General features: G+C 38.9%; 9 protein-coding genes and 1 non-coding gene across 10 annotated transcripts; 5 read left to right on the top strand and 5 right to left on the bottom strand.

Annotated features, from left to right (window-relative positions):
• Positions 1–3,393: 3,393 nt before the first annotated feature.
• On the top strand, positions 3,394–3,466 carry ATC70_005124. The gene has a single exon. It is a non-coding gene; the product is annotated as a tRNA-Met (tRNA).
• Positions 3,467–3,719: 253 nt separating this feature from the next.
• On the bottom strand, positions 3,720–5,018 carry ATC70_005125 (uncharacterized protein; the record flags this gene model as incomplete). The annotated part of the gene is made up of 1 exon (XM_064824422.1): positions 3,720–5,018. The coding sequence occupies one exon, from the start codon at positions 5,016–5,018 to the stop codon at positions 3,720–3,722; it is 1,299 nt and encodes a 432-aa protein (XP_064677358.1).
• A 2,005-nt stretch (positions 5,019–7,023) lies between these two features.
• ATC70_005126 (uncharacterized protein) lies at positions 7,024–8,289 on the bottom strand (the record flags this gene model as incomplete). The annotated part of the gene is made up of 3 exons (XM_064824423.1): positions 7,024–7,936; positions 7,989–8,214; positions 8,277–8,289. The coding sequence occupies 3 exons, from the start codon at positions 8,287–8,289 to the stop codon at positions 7,024–7,026; spliced, it is 1,152 nt and encodes a 383-aa protein (XP_064677359.1).
• Positions 8,290–8,846: 557 nt separating this feature from the next.
• Positions 8,847–10,449, top strand: ATC70_005127 (uncharacterized protein; the record flags this gene model as incomplete). Its single annotated transcript, XM_064824424.1, has 5 exons — positions 8,847–8,876; positions 8,928–9,020; positions 9,070–9,143; positions 9,198–10,326; positions 10,420–10,449. 5 exons carry the CDS (start codon positions 8,847–8,849, stop codon positions 10,447–10,449), a joined length of 1,356 nt encoding a protein of 451 aa, XP_064677360.1.
• Positions 10,450–10,493: 44 nt separating this feature from the next.
• ATC70_005128 (uncharacterized protein) lies at positions 10,494–11,566 on the bottom strand (the record flags this gene model as incomplete). Its single annotated transcript, XM_064824425.1, has 4 exons — positions 10,494–10,510; positions 10,564–11,017; positions 11,078–11,177; positions 11,235–11,566. The coding sequence occupies 4 exons, from the start codon at positions 11,564–11,566 to the stop codon at positions 10,494–10,496; spliced, it is 903 nt and encodes a 300-aa protein (XP_064677361.1).
• Positions 11,567–11,788: 222 nt separating this feature from the next.
• On the bottom strand, positions 11,789–12,511 carry ATP1_2 (Alpha subunit of the F1 sector of mitochondrial F1F0 ATP synthase; the record flags this gene model as incomplete). The annotated part of the gene is made up of 1 exon (XM_064824426.1): positions 11,789–12,511. One exon carries the CDS (start codon positions 12,509–12,511, stop codon positions 11,789–11,791), a length of 723 nt encoding a protein of 240 aa, XP_064677362.1.
• Positions 12,512–14,327: 1,816 nt separating this feature from the next.
• Positions 14,328–14,822, top strand: ATC70_005130 (uncharacterized protein; the record flags this gene model as incomplete). The annotated part of the gene is made up of 1 exon (XM_064824427.1): positions 14,328–14,822. The coding sequence occupies one exon, from the start codon at positions 14,328–14,330 to the stop codon at positions 14,820–14,822; it is 495 nt and encodes a 164-aa protein (XP_064677363.1).
• Positions 14,823–14,983: 161 nt separating this feature from the next.
• On the top strand, positions 14,984–16,412 carry ATC70_005131 (uncharacterized protein; the record flags this gene model as incomplete). Its single annotated transcript, XM_064824428.1, has 5 exons — positions 14,984–15,113; positions 15,180–15,388; positions 15,451–15,487; positions 15,553–15,639; positions 15,715–16,412. The coding sequence occupies 5 exons, from the start codon at positions 14,984–14,986 to the stop codon at positions 16,410–16,412; spliced, it is 1,161 nt and encodes a 386-aa protein (XP_064677364.1).
• A 1,110-nt stretch (positions 16,413–17,522) lies between these two features.
• CYS17 (Cysteine synthase 1) lies at positions 17,523–17,771 on the top strand (the record flags this gene model as incomplete). Its single annotated transcript, XM_064824429.1, has 1 exon — positions 17,523–17,771. One exon carries the CDS (start codon positions 17,523–17,525, stop codon positions 17,769–17,771), a length of 249 nt encoding a protein of 82 aa, XP_064677365.1.
• A 445-nt stretch (positions 17,772–18,216) lies between these two features.
• ATC70_005133 (uncharacterized protein) lies at positions 18,217–20,257 on the bottom strand (the record flags this gene model as incomplete). The annotated part of the gene is made up of 5 exons (XM_064824430.1): positions 18,217–18,999; positions 19,063–19,414; positions 19,479–19,814; positions 19,867–20,062; positions 20,128–20,257. The coding sequence occupies 5 exons, from the start codon at positions 20,255–20,257 to the stop codon at positions 18,217–18,219; spliced, it is 1,797 nt and encodes a 598-aa protein (XP_064677366.1).
• Positions 20,258–20,615: the final 358 nt, after the last annotated feature.

Genomic DNA, 20,615 nt, shown 5'->3' on the forward strand with positions numbered 1-20,615 from the left:
CTAATTGCGGTAATTTAATTTGAAGTTGTGCAGTGGGTATTTTCGTGTTCAAACTTGACTTGATTTCACATCCTTCGAACGTTTTTGCTAAATTCGACTATGAAAACTATCGTTGTCACACCCAACTTTATAATACATCTCTAGAGGACTAAAAAAGCTGCATCGAATGGTGCTGATTACTTTCAGCTTTCAGAGCAAAAATAATGAGCAATTTCCAAAAATATAAAGACAGGTTTTCTGTAAATATGTCAAAATCTAGCATATGAAAGTCTCATAGAAAGAGTTTCCAATGTTGCATTCCATCTTTACAATCAATTTGATTTAGTATGTATCATAGGACAAGTCTTCATTTTTGGGGTAAAGAACGCGATCATTTGATTTTCAAGAGTTTTGCCTTGCTAATAGTCATGGAGAAACGATGATTTTCATGAATTTGCAGCGACCCAAAAAAAATTGAGATAAAGCATCAATAAGTAAAGCGTATTAAAGGAGATTGATTTAGTCCTGTTCCAAGCGTCTACAACGCTCTGTAGCATGAGTTATTCGTGCTTCAAAATGGCTAGGTTTGGACAGAATCTGGCCTAAAAATAAGGCGTACGAGATTTTGTTGCTAAAGAAGTCACTATATTACAGTTTTGTTTGATGACCCAGATGTTCTGCATTGTACGGAACTTGGTATCTAAGTGATAGATACTATTATTCTAATTTTAAGTCTCAAATCTCTCTTTTTGAAATGTGCGATTGGTTACAGTAAATTTAAAACTTGCGCGTTAATGCTATTATGCAGGTTTGAATCTAACAACTTGCTCAGATTAAACGACATGTTTATCAGCTTAACAAGATACTTTCGATGGTTGTTCACAACGGAGATGTCATATCCAGCCGTGAAACAAGATTTAAAGTCTATGCACAATGTTAAACACTCATATTTAAGGAGAAATGGCTATTACTGGACACACTAAAAAGTCAGTTTCAGCACGATGGGTGGGGACAAACAACGAAATCACGTATCTAAATGGACTGAACAGAAGTTTATGACATCTACTGACACATTCCACACTATGATCCATCATATCATATCTCTCATACAGCACATCAACATCTCATCGGTTTCTACATTCACTACAAAGCATACATCAGACTATATTCTATAGACACAGCAGGGCACATCAAATAGTCAACTAATAGCATGATTATTGTTGTGCCAGAAGGGTTACAACTGTCTATAAAGATTAATGTATTCTTGATGGGTAAATATGTCTGTGGAGTACATCCACTATGATCTGCATTCCGACAGTTCATCCAGTTACCAGATTTAGATATAAACTGTATGTACACTGGATTAGATGTACGATATCGATTTATACTATAAGAAGATATGGACTTCAGATACGCTAGTACTATAAGATTCATACTATATAAGATATAGGCTATAGATGGCACCACGGACATGGATAGCGCTATAGACTTATACTTGTATTCCGACATTGACTACGGATGTTTACCATATCTGGATAGGCACCAAGATTAATGCAATATGAGCTTGTTGCTTCAGATGTGTACTTCATGATCCACGCTATAAGACACATGCTTATATCCGTGATACTAGCTACAGATACGTTATGTACTACAGACTTGTACTATATATGAGACATGCTATAGACATGCATACGATATGCTATAGACATGCCATATATCCAGATACATGCTAAAGATGTATGCTTAGCGATATACACTCAGATATGTACTATTAATATAGACTAAGAAGACTGTACCTATCGGATACATGCTACTAGATCGATATTAATTATCCTTATGGAAAGGATAGATCAGGGTACTTCGGATGAGAGTCTAATTATTCATCCAGACAGAGCTAAATCATGATTAGCTTGCTGGAGTTGTCTTTTAGCATGATTAGACATTAGTTGATCTGAGTTGACTTATTTGTCAATCTAATTAATAGAACTTTTATCCATTGTTATAGTATATAAGAAGGATCATCTACCTGGCCAGTAGAGAGACTTCAGTTTACTTTACACCTGTCAGTTTGATAATAAAACATACCTTTATCAAGTTGACATTACTGTTTTTTTATTCTTTTTTTTCCGTGAATTTTAGTCTGTAAAGCCTCAAATTCCACAATACCTTTATCAAGTTGACATTACTGTTTTTTTTATTCTTTTTTTTCCGTGAATTTTAGTCTATCAAGCCTCAAATTCCACAATGTCTGTGTTGTGCAACAACATGGACAAGCTATGATAATTGAAGTACATCTCAGCTATCTAAATGCTGAGGTCCACCAGATGTGATAAGCGCTGTACAAGATAAATTGCTACTTTGGCATTCAAAACTTAGTATAAATAGAATCACTCTTGTCTTCATCAATAAATCTCTAGTTTTTTGTGTCTGATCTTATTCAAATAAGTCTTTTCTTGTTTTTATAATATCGAACATTTTTTATAAGCTACAAATAATAATCCTTTTATTCTTTGTGCTTAACAAATAGAAATTAACTGTGTTTTATTTGTGTATCAAATGAACTGAAGATCCTGGAATTGAGTAAAAAAAAGAAGAGTATTTATACATTTGCATCTAGCTTGTAGGATTAGTGATGATAGAGAGCAATAGGTTCTTCTATTGCGATATCTGACAAATGTTGTTGATGTTTGATTTAAAGTGGTAATCAATGCAAGAGCACTGGCCATAAGGGTCGATTTGAGTAACCTTGACGGGCTTGGGTGAGCTGTCGTCATAGCATGATTTAATGTAACCTTGATGGTTTAAAGTGTGATGTTTGTTATTGAAGTCTGGAACCCTTTATCTGGGATATTGTGTAACTATGGCAGCAGGACATAGTTGTCATATTTGAATATGCTTGTTATTGATTTGATTTTATTTGGATAAAGATAACATCTCTTATTACGACCATCATGGGTGTGATTGAATACACTGTGATCAGGAGTGATTCATTCACACGATGTGCGATATAAGCGTGTATCGTTACTTTAGTATGTTTAAATGGTTGTTGATGTACATTTGAGCGCTTTTACTAATAGATCCAAATAGCATGAATTTGAATGAGTGCTATTTGGTGAATTTCGGTTTTCAATCAAGTTGCGTTTGGGTGGCTATTTCATTACACATCTATTGGGTTATTCGACTTTCTTAAAAATAAAAACAAACAGTGATCATTTCGGTGACTAATTCGTATCGAGTGCATAAGCTACATTGTATTCAATAAACATCGTCTTTCAACCTAATTCCTAAGTTCTTGTTACATTCTACAAAAGTTACATTCAATGGATTATTACTAGTATTTTAGGTGACAATCTATAAGAAAAATTCGTAGAACAACTAGTTAGATTTATTTTCAATAATAACTAAACATCAACTAGCAGCATGGCGCAGCAGGAAGCGCGCAGGGCTCATAACCCTGAGGTCGTCTGATCGAAACGGACTGCTGCTATACTTTTTGTCATTCTTGCAAATGCAGTGCATGTAGATATGTAATGTTGTTTTGACTTTTTGACATTACACTATTTTCAGAAATTATTGGGACATTTTTAAAAAAAATTGGTACTAATTCTGAATAAATATTGGGTCAATTTATAATTAAATTTGGGACAAATCTTGAACTATTTTGGAACACTTGCCTAATTAATATTGGGACACATATAAAAAAAACATTGAGACATTTTCAGGAAAGTAAAATTCATTTATTACAATGGCTCTTTCGCCAAACAAACATCGAATTTCTTAACAGAGTAGCGAGCAGAACCTTCAAGATCACTGTACAATACATCATTGCATGCATCGGTAATCCTGGTCGAAAGTGTTTCAGTTTTTAAGAGCCTCTCCCTCTTGAGTTTACTCTTGACCACATGCCAGAATTGCTCAATAGGATTAAGCTCAGGGGAGTATGGTGGGAGGTAAACACATCTGTAACCTCGCTGAATGATATACCTCTCAATATCCTTGGCTGTATGGATGGGTGCATTGTCCATAACAAGATAAAAATCTTTGAATTGCTCATGCTGGTCCATGATATCAATCGTTTTCGCAATAAAGTTAAAGTAGTGGCCAGTTACAGTACCCACAGTTGTTGTTGCTTTTCCAGAAGAAGTGCCAGCTAACTTTCTTTTCTTGTTGGATGTTCCAGGCAACCTCACTTGAACATTCAACACTCCCCATACGCTAGTTGCGCCAATAATAGTGGTAGTTTTCGCTCTTGTTTGAGGTACAGGCACTTCAGCTCGAGTTCCTTTCTCTGACCAAGCCATTGTTCGCTTCAAGTTAATATGGAAAGCTGACTCATCAATGAAAACACAGTTGGACATGTAATCCATGTCGGTTTGGCTCCATTTGACTACCCAGTCGTACCGGTTTTGAATGTTTTCAGGCGAGTTTCTTTCTTTGGAATGGAAATGAGCTTTCTTGAAAGTCAAGGCAAGATCATTGGTCATGTAGTTGTAAATAGTCGTTTGGCTGATAGTCAAACCCGAGAAAGCCCTAACAAGACTCTCATGAGCTTGTTCGATTGTTACTGATGGATTATCTTCAAATTCTAGTTTTAGGTGCTTCGTATGGTCTTCGTTCAAAATCTTTGGTCGACCTGCTCTCTTAACTGGCTCTTCATCGTCCTCAATTTCTTTGTTAACCTTTTTTTGATCCTCTGCGTACCATCTGTAAGCGGTTGTTCTTGATATATGGCCGTGCGCTTTCCAAGCTTGATTAGGATTCATGCCATGGTCGTAGATAAGGATAAAGAATCTTGCCTTGTCTTTGTCTGTGTAGCTGTTATATTCAGTCTTGGGCACATTTTTCTTATTTTTAATCTTTTTCTCTTTTAGTACGGTCAATTCTCTTTCAGGTGGCTTCCTATCAACATAAGTATTGTAGTTGGTAATGTTACCGAGAGGGAAGGCTTCGTTGTCTACATCCATCTCAACAGCTTCGTTTCCATGCCCATCGACTGGAGCATTTATTCCGTCTTCGTAGTAAATTCTGATATCTGACATGTTATGAATAACGAAGAAAGCGACTATGATTTCATCTCAAATCCCATTTAGTTTTGTCTCATTATAATTTCGAAAAGTGTCCCAATATTAATTAGGCAAGTGTTCCAAAATAGTTCAAGATTTGTCCCAAATTTAATTATAAATTGACCCAATATTTATTCAGAATTAGTACCAATTTTTTTTAAAAATGTCCCAATAATTTCTGAAAATAGTGTATATGGTCGAAACAAAGTCATTTCCTCAAATATTAGCAGGTACACACAGACTTTGTGTGTAGCCCTTTAGTTAATATATATCAAAACATTTTGTAAAAAAAAGAAAACGTCATTTTTCATCTCATATGTATTCATTTTTTGTGTGCATTTGTCTAGATCTACTTTAAAAACTACGAGTCTGCCTACGCTACGCAGCAGCCACTCGAGCTAGCAATTGCCCTTACTCATCTTATCAAAATACTGCTACTTTCATTTCAACCCTCCACTTATTCATGAGAACCCCTCATATTATCTGTGGATCTGGCTCATATGATGTTCCATATTCGTATACAACTGAGATATTTCATATACGGGCAAGCAGTATACTGATATTCCCCTTTTCTAGTCAAAAGTGTGTCTAATACAGTTAAAATTGGGTACATTTAAGCCATCATTTCTCGCCTTAGAAGCCGTTTCAGACCGCCAGAGTAGCACCAAACAGTTGTTCTCGCCTAGCGGTTGCTTATTGACACTTTTCAGCAACCTTTTTGGGATCACCGAAAATCAACTCCACATCATGAGGTGCCCTTCATGGTTTTCATCGAAAACTAAACGATCGCGTTTTTGACCTTCAAAATAAGACTTTTGCTATGACATATATTAATTCAAATTGCTTCTCCCAATCCAAAGGAACATTTGAAACTTTTCTAGTGAAACCTCCATATTCAAAATATCGACGTTTTGGCCAACAACCTCATTTCATATTTCAGAAATTGCTCAATAAGTTTATTCAAAACATTTATTTTACTTGGTACCATTACATGCGCCTTGAAAAGCACTCCAAGAAAACTTAAAGAAGTAGAGGATGATCATTAGATTTTAATTAATCGAACATGGCAAAACAGATTATTCAAGTCGAAAATTTTTAAAATTTGTCCAATCTAAGGAAGACTATTAGTCTGAATTGGAATAAAATTTAACTGGCGGGGCAAGCTGGCAAACTTAATGTTCTTTTAATCATAATAAATGCAATAATAATAGATGTTTTTGAAGCCAATAAAAAGTAGATGGCGAGTTACATAATAACATATTTAGACATGGTATTTTCTTTTGAAGCCTTGCATCTAATAGCGCCAGTCTATCGAAATACTTGTAGGATCAACTTGTTTCCTATTTGAGGCTTCAAAAGTGTGTAGGGATGTTGCTATGATATCTATACACGCGCAATATTTCAAGATATGCAAGAATGTATGCCTGAGCAATTCACCAAGCTGTGATGAGGCCGAGGTTTACATTTTCTATTCCAGATATACGTTTTAAGCATTGCTTAGGTATCAAATAGTAACTTGATTTTCTTTGCATCACTGGCCCCCTGCTCGTTGGCACTTAAAGCCAAGGATTGCTGAGGTCCTCTCTTGGTGAGATTGCTCAGCGTTCTACAAAAATGGCAGGTGCTCATTGTTGTCAATCCTGTTACAGCAAGGCTGATAACTAGCGGATTAAAAAGAATATCATTATTGGTTTTTTATCATTGTAAGCTGTTGAAAGCATCTACAATACATGCATTGTTGTGATATTTCCTAACCCATGCGTTATTGATGTCCAGCTTTCTAGAACCAAAGCATTAAGGTTACACTATGTGTAATCTTGACTGATCTGTTTGCATGAACGGCAGCAGAGAAAAAAAAGATTATTGCCCAAAAGCGCTTGAAAAATCCACAAGGATCGAATTGTTATGTATTGTCAATTTTTTATTAGTTGGTATGAAGTGTAAGAATTCTAATTAGTATTGTTTTCCATTAAAAGACATGCTAAAAGGCTGAGACAAAGACGAGTTCTTGATAGCATCTGCCAGGGCATTCGAATTTCTCGTCCCCAACAATAATCTCAGCAGTAGCATCGTCAATCCATTGATAGATGAAGGGCTTTACGACAAATGTTTGAACGAGCTTTTTGAGGAACCAGGGGATTTCAGACAGAATATCAATTTTATCAATCAAGTTTTTCAAATCGACAATCATGACAACAGAGACATCCTTGACCTCATCCGTCTCGTTCTCCTTTAGAGTCTTTCCCTTCCATGTTAACTTGACACGTTGAGGAATATCATACCCAGTTTCATCGTCCTTTTTGAGATCCATCATTTCAACATTGTTTTCAACGCAAACACTAATCAGTTTATCGTGGAGAACGATAGAGCCTTGGTTGACTTCAACACCACCGTATTGCTTTGTTGTAGTGAATTGCATCATGGAAAGTGCGGCATCCTGAGCCTGGAAATCCACGAAATTCCATTTAGAAGCAATCAATTGAGGCTGCATACCTTGGATAGCGTGGATAAACATGCCATGGGCATCCACCTCATAGAATTGCTTTTCGATAATGATGGTACCTTTGCCAGAGCAACGGGGCCAAAACTTGTGTGATACGATACCAGCAGCAGATGATTGATCGTTGCCGCCCAAATAAGTTTTACCTTCTCCTACTTTGAAGCCCTTATCAATACGTGCATAATCCAAATCGGCAATCAAGTCTGGATGAGTGATGGAGACCTTGAACTTGGACAAGGTAGGATCCAGTGTAATGTTGAAGAATTCTGTCTTTACAGAGCGGCGATCCTCGGACAGTGTGAATTCAGATGCTTGATTAAAGTTTTTAAACTTGTTTGTGCTTGAAGTGGGGTCATAGAAACGACAAGTGAACGATACAGTGGGTTTCCAGAGACTGTATGTTGCAATTAGTACTTGTTATGCCATGAACCAGCATTTGAACTTACCCAATGGCAGAGTAAATGAGTTGAACAAAGATAAAACCACCAGTCTTGGTTGTCATGTAAAAGATTTGGTTCTCTGTTGCCGACCCAGAGGCACAAGCCCACTCGTAATCCTTTTCTACCAATTCGCTATAGTATTGGCCATCTTTAGCTGTATCACCTGGTGTCTTTACAGATCCCTCCTCGGTGAGGCCAGCAATGTTTGTGACAGTACTTGTGATTTGAGATACTATAGAGAGATGATGAGTAAATCAGCCATTGATGGATTGTTCTTTTTCCAAGAGTAATTACACCAAGACGCCATTGTTTAGAAATTGTTTGATTTTGTGTAATATGAACAGAAAGAAGGGAAAGAGAAAAGACGCAAAAAAAAAAAAAGAAACTCGGTGGTTTTTTTAATTCCACTTCTCGAAAAAAGAGGCCTGATCAATTCATGTTGTCTTTCATTGGAAGGAAAAGGAGTATTCCCGAAGGTATCATTCACACACGTGATGTAAAGGTTTAGAAAAAAGAGGAGTATCATGCATAGAGTGAGGATATCAATAGAGTGCTCTATTGCATGAATCTTGATTTGAATACAAGCATTAGCGATAAAAAGGAAGCATCTGCGTGGATGAATGGCAGTTCCATGACAACAAAAGTCTGTGTTCCCATGAGAATTGACTTTCGGCATCTCGTTCCTGTTAGACATGTTTGGTGAAACCCTGTTTTTCACTTGCAGGTTTCGTAATTATCACACAAAACCAACTGACGGTGGCTTGTTGAAAAGAAAAAGCTTTGATTATCCGCTTGAGGAGCAAACTCAACTGTCAATTAGAGTAAAACAATTTTTCAATCCGTTGATAAAACCATATTTACATTATGCCAACCTTTTTGATTCAGTTTGCTCAGGTAACTTGGTTGAGAACAGTTGATAGTGTCAAAATGCTGACCCGATTGTAGTCTCATGACGAGTTTAGACTTCCTGAATTTTTGTCGCTTGCAAAATTGGAGAAAGTCAATGTGAAATACAACAAGGATGAGTACAAGCTTGATGTAAGAAACTAAAAGTGCTCGAGAGACATCTTACTGATCTTGCCAACAGAACCCCTTTTTCAAAGTCGAGCTTGATTCCACAGAAGAGGCACAGAAACTCATCAAAAGAGCCATCTTGATCAAGTAAATAGCGCCACTGACATTTACATGATGACCATACTAATAGAATCGAATCAGAAACATCTACGAACTCTGGGGAGATGGAGAGACATACGAGCAGGTGCACGAGCAAGTGAAAAAGACAAGCGATAGATGGAACGACTACATGACATGCTCTTTCAAATTTGTCGTGTCAGCATTCGGATCCACCATCACATACAAGGAGCAGCTTGCCATCATCAACTCTTTCTCCTACCTTGGCTTCCAAGGTGTCATTGACATGAAGAATCCTGAGGTGCAATTCCACGTTTTGGCTGATTATGGATTTGAAAATGGAACAGAAAGACCTGCACCTATTCACATCTATATGGGTAGATTGATCGCCACTGGCAGCCGTGATTTGGTCAACTTGTACAACTTGAAGAAGAGAAAATATTTGGGCACAACTTCTATGGACGCAGAATTATCACTAGTGATGGCAAATCAAGCATTAGCTGCCCCTGGCAAGATTGTGTATGATCCATTTGTGGGAACAGGTAGTTTCTTGTTTACCTGTGCTCACTTTGGCTCCTTCACATTGGGTTCAGATATTGATGGACGACAGATTCGTGGAAAAGGCAAATCAGGAGTGAAATCCAACATTGAACAATACAACTTGCAGGGCCGTGTACTGGACGCTCTGGTGTTTGATATCTGTCACAATCCTTGGAGATCGCAACAATGGCTAGATGCGATTGTCACTGATCCTCCATACGGTGTGCGTGCTGGTGCCAAAAAATTAGGCAGACATGATGGCAAAGAACTTGCTATGCGTACCTATGATGGCATCCCAATGCATACTCGCGAAGATTACTATCCACCCACGAAGCCCTATGAAATGTCTGAGGTGCTCATTGATTTGTTGAACTTTGCCGCCGAGAATTTGGTGTTGGGAGGAAGATTGGTGTATTGGCTGCCCACCGTCGTAGATGAATACTCAAATGCCGATGTGCCTCAACATCCTTGCATGACCTTAGTATCCAACAGTGAGCAAAACTTTGGCCAATGGTCTCGTCGCCTGATCACGATGGAAAAGGTGAGAGATTGGAACAAAGAAGAATCAGCCTCTGTTGAGCAATCTGTTGTGTCTGAAGCTGAGAAGGCTGAAATCATGGAGAAGGGTACTGAAGATCCCAAGAGACCAGGCCACTTTTTGTTCCGTGAAAAGGTATTTTACTCTCTATCCATGGATAAGCTTCATTTACTAATAATACTTTTTTTTTTTTTTTTTTTTTTTTTTTTTTTTTTTTTTGAATGATAGTACTTTAACTTTGGCCGTGAAAGCAATTAAGTTTATTTATACATCAATAGAAAATAAAGAAGCAAAATGTAATTTTACCGTTCAATCACCTCTGTCGCAAACACATGTTAGATTGAACGCCATCTCATCATAAAGTCTATTTACCTCCCAAATCTTCGAAATCCATCATCTCTTCACCTATGTCTTCTGAATCATTGTCGTTGCTGATGCCGCACTCTCTCTGTATGCTTTTTACCTTATCAACAACAGACTGATTCGCTAAATAGGTCTCCAAATGTACTCTGTGTTGTATCGATGATTTGGATTTCAATGCATTTTGAGCGTATTGAGTTCTAACCGATTTAAGTGTATCTGCATCGCACTGTAGATTGTGTTGATCAGTAAACAGCTTCTGATCCTTGTTCTTCAATCCACTCGGAAAACTAGTGGACCAAGTATACAGCATATGATAGCATTCTTCAATCTGATTCACCCAAACGTGACATAATTTGTACAGTCGACTGCAGATGCCCATGTAGACAATAGCAAGTGATACAAAATGCTCCAACTTGAGCAAAGTAGAGTTTGCCCTGTAAGTTTCTATCAGTGCAATTTTAATCTAGAAGGAGATGGGATTAATGCCTTTCATCAGCAAGCGCCTTATGTGGATGCCACTTACCTTATCGAGTAGTAATGCAGCTCCAATGAGTCGGTGTAGGGTGTATTGAGTAGACTCTTTGCTAGGGATATAATTCCATTTTAATGTGCATTTATCCAAGCTAGAAAGGAATCTTTATCAATACATGTAATCCTTTGCCGACAACTGATGTAGCTACCTTTTGGCATCCCAGAACGAACTGTACAATCTCTCGAGCTCTTTGTCAATCTGCAAAGATTTCAATCGCTTTAGTAGTCGTCGTAGTTCCATGGAACGCTTGAACCGATGAAATGGTCTTTGTTGATTCAGGTTTTTGTAATGAAGACGGTCTAGTACAGCAACTTCAATCCAGAATGATTTACGATCTTGAAACAGTTCCACATAGGTCTTTAGCGTTTTCAATTGTTTGTCATGATTAATGTCTATTTTCTTATTGATTCGAACATCAGAAAGAACGGGATTCGGTGGCAATGGTGGGCTTAGAATAGTGAAATACGGTGCTGTTGACATGAAAGGAATCTAATTTGAGAGAAACAAAGTGCACGCCACTGGGATTGTTGAAAAATTTATATCATGCGGAGACTGGCCTCCGGACGTAAGGGATGTAAGGCTTTCAAATGTAAAATCTCCTCATTGTGAAAGACATTCAGTTGCATTTAATAAAAGCCATATCGAAAACACATAGTTTGTTATTTATTAAGTTTATATAAATGAGACAACATAGCATGTCAATCAATCCTTAGAAGCAGAGTGCTTTTGGTTCCATTTAAATGCGGTATCGATGAAGCTTCTAAACTCAATAGCAAGATGTTCAGCATGTTCGTCAAAGAATACTTGAGGGGCAGCGGCAGGGAACAAGAGCCTCAAGCGGAAATCGCAGCCTTCTTCAGAATCTTTGATTTCTTGTAAAATATAGAGCAGAACACTGCCGTCTTCAAGAGTGCCAATGGCTGGGAGATGTTGATACGAAGGATCACCATAGGCCTTGACAAAGTCTGGGGGATTTGCGCAAGGTCTAATATGAACTCGCGCAATGTGCTCGCCAATAGTTTCGACAATGCCACCCTTGTTTGCAGGAAGCGCATAATGTTCTGGGTGAGCTGGTACCATTGTGTCCATAAAAACTTGTTGCTTAATGTCTGGCTGTTGTAACTCTACCATCCACACTTTCCACCATGCCATGAATTGAGTCAATGTGATTCCCTTTGCTTTGAGATCGATACGAGATTCCTTAAACTCGCCATTCGACTTTTCAATAATGTCTTTATAGTAAGCGTCAGCCTCGTCTATTTGATTCTTGATGAGATCAAGCATTGGCTGACCAGCTAGCAGAGTTTTTAGGTTTTTGAGTGCTCGACGAGAGGCTTTCAATTCCCAGGAATCGACTTGAGTATTATCGACAGATTTGCCATTAGGCCAAGAATACGAGAGAGATACAGCGGATGGTGAAGGCATTGCGTTGGCTATATATATATATAAGTGTAATAAGGTAAAATCCACCGCTCTACGCAAGGTCTTCCGTGTCTTAAATACCTTTTGAAATGCTTGCCAGAATTTATCCGGGAGCGGCAGACGGCATGTAGTATAGACCGAAACACACGCTAAATTGCTAATTCTGGCTCTGTGACCAATAGCAATACTTTTTACTTCTTAATTGTATGAAATACAGCGAAATTTGTATGTATTTGACTAGCAATTTATCGTGCTAAAAGCTGTTTTCGATTGCCAAAATAACACTAAACAACTACTTTCAACTAGCAGCTACTTACTGATACCGTTGCTCGACTTTTTTTTTGGGACCGGAAACACATCATCAAAAATCAACCCAAAAAGCATGAGGGGTACCTCATGGAAAGCCATCAAAAACCAAACAATCGCATTTTTGACCCCAAAAACGAAGACTTTTTGTATAGCACCTATTAGATCAAAATGATTTTATTGATCCAATGCAACCCCCTAAGACCAATTTTATAAGAACTTGACATGTAAAATTTCAACATTTTGGCTCAAATCGTTATTTCATATTTTCAAACATGGCTCAATAGTTGTTTAAGAAACACCTCTGGTAATTAGTACCATTGTATGCGCCTCGAAAAGTAGTCCAAGAAAGCTTAAGGGAGCATGAGATAATCACCACACTTCACATAGTCGAATTCTGCAGAATAGATCAATGGGGTCGATTTTGAACAGAATTTTCCAATCAAGCAAAAGTGGAGCGGTATTTTAATTTATTTTGGCGGTTGGCAGAATGAATGCAATGCTCTCTCTTTGGACGTAATCGATAATGTTGGAAGCTTTTATGAAGGCGATTGCGAATTGGACAGTGCTATAGCTCGGCTTAACCACTTTGACTGAATTATGGGGTTTTATATCTGATAGAATTGACTTTAGCAAATATGAATCCTAGTTTATCGCACTATCATTTAATAGACATTATTAGGACTGATTTACGCTTGCCAATTCTTCGTTTTCAAGTATGTTGATAGCAGCGACTTTGTTAATAAATAGCGCTTGCTGAAGCTGACCTAAGCAACATTTCATTCTATTTGCTTTTCTTCCTTGAACCCAAAAGGCCCTTAATCTCTCAAGCTATCGACATGTCCAATCAAGTGCCCCGAGTAGAGTTTCCATGACATTCCATCCCTACATTCGAGAAAGAAAGCATTGTTTTAGAGTTTCTGTTGTGATACTTTCAACAGATTAGATGAAAAGACCACGAGTTACACGGGTAATCAATAAAAACAGGATTTATTGTTGCGAATGTAATTAGCGGTAATTGGTCTTAAATCAATCTTCTTGGCGATGTCTGATCTAGCTTTGGCAACAAATGTCGATCTTTCAAAACTATTTGGCCTTTCGCACATCGTCTGCAAATATTGATGGTCTAATGAGCCTCTCTCTCTCTCTCTTTGACTTCTTTCAAACACTTTACTTGAGCAATTATTTCTAAAAAAGAGATTTTAAGGGACTGGGCAGGAGTTTCATGCCATACAGCAACTGGGAAAACAATTTTCTTCAAATCAATTCAACAAGTCAAGTCCACGCTAATCAGATCGAGAGTTGGCTCAAGGCACATCACATGTGCACAATGTCAAAATTGGCCCAATAAATGAATAGAATAGAGTCATGCTTAAATCCATGTATATCTGATGCGAGATCCAAGAAGGTCTAAACAAGTCTGCTCCAGTAAGGTATTCTCCCTTTATTTATTTATCCTCTTATCTTTAATCAATCGACTCTTTCTTCTTCTTCATCTCCCATCTTTACAAACATGAATACACCTCCCACGACTGCTATTCATCACACTCAAAGTCCACCATCAGAAGACATGCTGAGACCTGGAGGATTGCCTCCCATCCAGCTACCACCACCTATTGTACATTTTTACATTGCGCCTCCGCCAATATCACCATATCAAAACTGGCCATTGCAATCCTCAACATCTACACCACCCAGTCCACGCACATCCAGCCCATCCAAAACAAACATCAAAGAAAACAATAGAAGGCTATCGCACAGTGCTGTGGAAAAGAGAAGAAGAGAGAAGATGAATGATAAAATTGAGAGGCTAAAGACGCTGATCCCATCTTGTAAATCCCAATTTCCAACCACTGTACAACAACCCATTCATAAATTGAGCGTCCTCCAAGCAGCCATTGATTACATCCAAGAGTTGCACGATCAGCTAGAGGCTAACTTACCCCAAGACGATCCCATTTTAAAGAGCTTATCTGTAGTTACTATGAAAAAGAACAAATCGCAATAAAATGCCATCACAATTCTACGCTTGATGATATTTCATGAAGAATGATGCCCCGGTTCCAAAGTCAGCATCGTGTTTATATACACAAAGTTACAACTATCGTAAAGTTTCACTGGGTCTTTTTCTTCTCTTTTCTTTTCACTTTATTTTCATATTTTTCCACTATGAGCTCTTTTGCTGTGCCTCATGCTTCATCTTCAACCCGCAGACTATCAAAAAGAAAGAGACAAATAGAAGAAGACGAAAGCATCTCTGATGGTCCTGATGATCAGCCCACTTCTCGTGACGCTTCAGGTATGAAATGAGTGTATGGTAGACAGCTTATTTGAGCAGACATCTCACAATATGGGCACCATGTAGATGAAGACAACACAGAGACTTTACTGCCTCCACCTCCTACATTCTCCAGTTCACACAGCTTGCCCAAAGATGAATTAATACCTATGGCAAAGAGACAGCGCCATTTGGGTCCTTTTGTTTCATCTACAAGCGAAGAAGAATCTGACGCCAACGCCATTGTTGCTTTACCGGAAGGGATCGAGGAACAGTATGGCTTCAAAATCAATCCTGTAAGTGTGTTTATGGTGTTATGGCTACGACCCACCTTTGCTCATGTTCATATATTACATAGCCCCCTATTGGCAGACCTGTCCGAATTTATTGCGATGGTAAAAAATATCACGGGCACACATGTTGCGGCAGTAATAGTCTTAACAACGGCATGATACAATAGGCATCTATGATTTGTTTCATTTTGGTCATGCTAAAGCCCTGGAGCAAGCTAAAAAGGCATTTCCCAATGTCTACTTATTGGTTGGAGGCATGTATAGCACACAGAAATGATCGCATCTGGTAGCAAAAAAAAAAAAAATAACTGATTCCCTTTTGTATCCAGTGTGTAGTGATGTAGAAACTCATAAACGCAAAGGCAAAACAGTCATGACAGATATAGAGAGATATGAAGCAGTTCGACATTGTAAATGGGTGGATGAGGTGATTTCTGACGCTCCTTGGTTTGTCGACCAGGAATTCCTGGATAGCCATCAGATTGACTATGTGGCTCATGACGCGGATCCATACCAAAGTAAAGAATCCGGCGATGTATACGCATTTGTCAAGGATCAAGGCCGTTTTTTTCCTACCGAACGTACAGACGGTATATCCACATCAGATCTTATCACTCGCATTGTCCGTGATTACGACGCTTATCTGCGCAGAAATTTAGAAAGAGGCGTAACAGCTAAAGAGTTGAATATCTCCTTCCTCAAGGAAAGAAAGATCAAGACCAAAAAGTCGATTCAAGATTTGAGAAAGACCATCAAGACGGCCATCAATGATACCATGTTGTTGTGGGAAGACAAAAGCCATGAGTTTATTCGTGGCTTCAGTGGAGTTTTTGGAGCTGAAGATGTGGTCGATAAACTCTGGAAATACCGTAACCGTAATAGATTGATGTCTGACAGTGTGGAAAGTAGTCGTGCTAGTAGTAGAGTGCAGTCGGAGGAGGAAGAGGAGATGGAGGAGGATGAAGAACTTGACCCCAAGAAGAGTGATTTGGCAGCATCCGCTTCTGCTTCTGCATCTGATAAATAATATGCCATCATCTCACTTGTATCAAAATAAAATCGAATTGTATACTCTACAAGCAGCAGCAGCAGCAGCAGCAACACTATTAGCTCACCAACAAATCTAAGTTTGGAATGACAACTGCCAAATTTAGGATGTGTCTGATCGAAACCTGCCAGAAATGGCAAAAAAAGAACAATAGGCACCTATAAATGGGTAAGTATGAGTGTCAGGACCACTGTTTGGTGTCCATTTCACTTTGTTGATGAACGAATTTATGCAACGATACATCGCTGGCCATAATTCCTTAATACGTGAGATTTGATATGAATTGCAACACAGTTCAGTCAATAATCAAGCTCGACAGGGCAATTGCTACCATCATTGTTGCATAACAGGGACATAAGCACTAAGCAAGCATGATGTTTATGAAGCAATTATTGCGTTTCTCTGCATACCCTTCTAAAGATGCAAATGCGCCGTTGGAAGTCAATTGAATGCAAGTAAGCCACTTCAGTCATCTCGCCACATAATGGAGACTATAGTTACGGGCCCAGTTCCCAGAAAGCCTGGATACTACTTGGGTACATTACAATCAAGTTAATCTGTTCTGAGTTGATGTTTGAAAAGAAACTTTTCAATTGAATCCCCGAAGAAGTGGGTTGCATTTCATCATTCCACCTTCTAAATGGAACATCTCTTGTGAGGGATGTGGAGAGAATCCTCTATCTTTCCAGAGCGCCATTAGATACAGGAAGTCTGGCATTGTGGTCTATCGAGTAATTGGTCTAGGCACCAACGAACAACAGCATTGCATACCGAGAAAAGCATCAGAAACCGTTGTATGTTGTTGTACAGGTTTTGCATGAATACAGTAATCCATTGTTTACCTTTCGCTGAGTTTTGACCCCATGCTATTGTTTCCATTTTTCTCTTTTTATTGTATGAGTGAGTGAGACATCCACTATCATGGAGATGAAAAATGGAGCCAATCGTGTCCAAATGTCATAATCCCTCGATACCCTAAATCGTATGATTTATTTTGCATTGATTTGCGCATATATAAGCAACAGAGAATCTCGAATACTTCTCACATCAATTCACATCTCTTTTATACAACACTCTTCTTAAACAAAAATGAATCAAATCTCTCAATTCTTCAAGCGTTCTGCATCACAGCCTGAAATCTATCCTCTTTTTGTCATTCTCGGTGGCGCTCTTACTGGCATTGTCTTCATGAGTTCACATCAAGCTCGTGCTCCTGATGTCGTCTGGAATCACAAAACCAATGCTGAGCCATGGCAGCATGTCAAGGATGGCGAACAAGTCAAGTTGGCTGCTTTCAACCAAAAGTATGAAGGCAAATATACTCGCAAAGAATGGTAACTTTGCTTGGTCATATCTATTCAACCTGTTATTTAACATGATGTTGTCATTCTGACATCTTCAATTTGCTGTACATATTATAAATTCATCACAAAAAAAAATATCTGAATAAACTCTTATTTTGTATGCTATTTTGCTTGCATAAATTGCTTGACATTTGTGCGTTACCTCATGTGTAACATTGCTTCTGCCGAGTGCAAGCTACGCAAAATCAACTGTATACTGATCCTTTTAGTGAGAGATGGATCAAGACACATGACCATTGGGATATAGTATCTCAAGCAGCACTTGAACAGATGGCATGGAACAAACGAACGAGGCAATGAATGAGATGCATGACCACAGCATCATTTGATTGGCTTGTTCATAAAGCGTTGATACTATATAACTGTGTAGATATTTATTGCAAGGATATAAAAAGTGTATCGTGGTTATCAAGGTCTATTTAAACAATATTTGAAAAGTATTGGCAAACTCTATTGCTTAACAAAGTAGCGTCATCGCTCCTAATAATAGTACCAATATAGCCATCAGGTCTCACGAGTACTACTTGAACCTTTTCATCTTCGGTTGAATGATGATTACCAGAACCAGCTGCTCTACGATGGAAAGCTCTATGACATTGGGCTTGGTTTAGTTTGTCAATCACCACTCGGTCACTATCCAGCATGCTCTTGTAGGCAGCAACTTGATCCGCTGTGCTTGTCGTGATAACTACAACGTTGGTAGGTGGCAACAAAGTGGTTGCTTTGCTAGTTTCTTCCAAAAACCTAGCGACAATCTCATGTGTCGATCGAAGGTCATGGGCCAGCACGAACAAGGTATACGATAACCACTGGGGCACCTTGCCATTCTTTGGAATGGCATCAAAGAGACGCGTCTTTTTACCACTGGTAAAGCCGAATACCTTGAAATTAGGAGCACGCATACCAGGCTTCATGTGATATTCAGATTTGAGTTCAATGGCTTCATCTTCTGCCCCTGGAGCCCACACCAGAGACACATCATCCTTGCTATTCTTCTCGTAACTGATACCGTATCCCGCTGTGAAAAGTCTATGTTTCTCTACCACATCGCAGTAGTCTGCAGCTTTATGTCCAGCAGCAGCTTTAGCTGCAATTCTGTCAATGTCTAGTACATTTTGAGCAACGGGCCATCTTTCTGAATGATATGTCGCGAGAAATTTGCGATCCAGTTGACCCCTTTCCACCATAACAATCTTCCAGATCTATCGACACCATGTATTATGCTTAGTGCATGGTAACGCCAATAGCAATACAAGACTACTTACCAAGTTGAAGACATCACCAAGACCCGTGTTCAAGCCTTGACCAAGTGTTGGGCTCTGAGAATGAGCAGCATCGCCACAGAGAAAGACTCTTTGGTCTTTTGAATCAAGTCTAGAAGCATAGCGTTGTCCTACCACGTACACTGACCAATACAGAATACCCAAGAATTCAATACGGTGGGGTAATAAGGCTCTTTTGGCTTCTCTTTGGATATCCTCGAGCATGATCTTGTTTCTGTTGTGCTGCTCTTTCCTTTGCTCATGTTCATTCTCATTGAAATGGACAAACAGACGCGTCAAGCCGTTTTCTCTAGGAAACATGCTGATTGTTTTGGCATGATCACTCTGCACAATACTACGCAGATAAAGGAATATTAAGATTGGTGCGGGATGTGTAACTCATTCATGGGATACCATACCAGACTTCTTTCCTGCTTGCAAAGTTGGTTCTAATAAGCGCATCCAGGACACCGGCATGCGTCTCACTCGTCTCTCCCTCATTGGTAATACCAAGCTGTTGACGAATATCGCTGTGAGCACCATCACAACCCAAGACATACTTGCATTGAACGTCCTCTGTGCCTCTTCCTTCTTGCAAATGCATGACAGTAGCAGTAATAGGATACTCGCCATCCTTGTTTCCATCGCGATCCATGCTTACTACAGTGGAAGGACGCTCGACCTGGACATCAAATTGCGACAATTGGCTTTGCAGGCTTGATTCAGTAATGTGCTGACCAACACAGAGCAAGTATCTAGGCATGGATTGAGCATCACAACCCTATTTCCCGTCTGACAATCACTTACTCATGCTTGGACTCTGTCTCCTCAGGAACAAATGGAATTTCCTTCTGCAAGAGACCATTCATATAAGATGACATTTTGTCCACTTTAACACCTGTCTTTAATAGTTCAACTTCTAGACCTGCTCTTTCCAATAACTCGAGTGTGCGTCCATGGATCCAATCACCACGTCCCCAATGATTGGGCTCATATTCGATATCTAATGTGCAAGAGAGTCTGATCAACATCATATGTATACTACCGGGCCCAACATCAACATCTTACCAACAATGCGAACAGTGAGACCAGCTTGAACAATGAGATTAGCAGCCAATAAACCGACGGGACCACCGCCAACTACAAGGAAATCGACTTTGGATGCAGGGGCGGGTATAGACATATCAGGGGTAACCATATTATATAATTTGTAAATGAAACTGTAAGAAAAGAAGAAGAGATAATTTATAATTCTCAATACATTTATATTAAAAAACTGTTTTCTACATGTGTGTGTAATCATGAGCTTTTAGGGTTCAAATGGATCTATTTTGAAATGTTTACTACACTACTGAAAATTGTGGCATGATTTTTTTTCGCTCGGTTGCATGTACCTGATTGTGGTTCGATTCTGTCTTTCAAACATAAGCATTTGACCCCTGGCGCTTGGTAGTAGGTCGTCGAAGATCAAGAATGCATTTTGATCTCATTGCCATTGCTTTATACGGCCTTATGATGTATGCGAGCTGCTGGCTGTCCTTGATGCCCATTTTCAG

Source organism: Mucor velutinosus (assembly GCF_035048745.1).
Source record: "Mucor velutinosus strain NIH1002 chromosome Unknown tig00001542, whole genome shotgun sequence".
Taxonomy (NCBI): domain Eukaryota; kingdom Fungi; phylum Mucoromycota; class Mucoromycetes; order Mucorales; family Mucoraceae; genus Mucor; species Mucor velutinosus.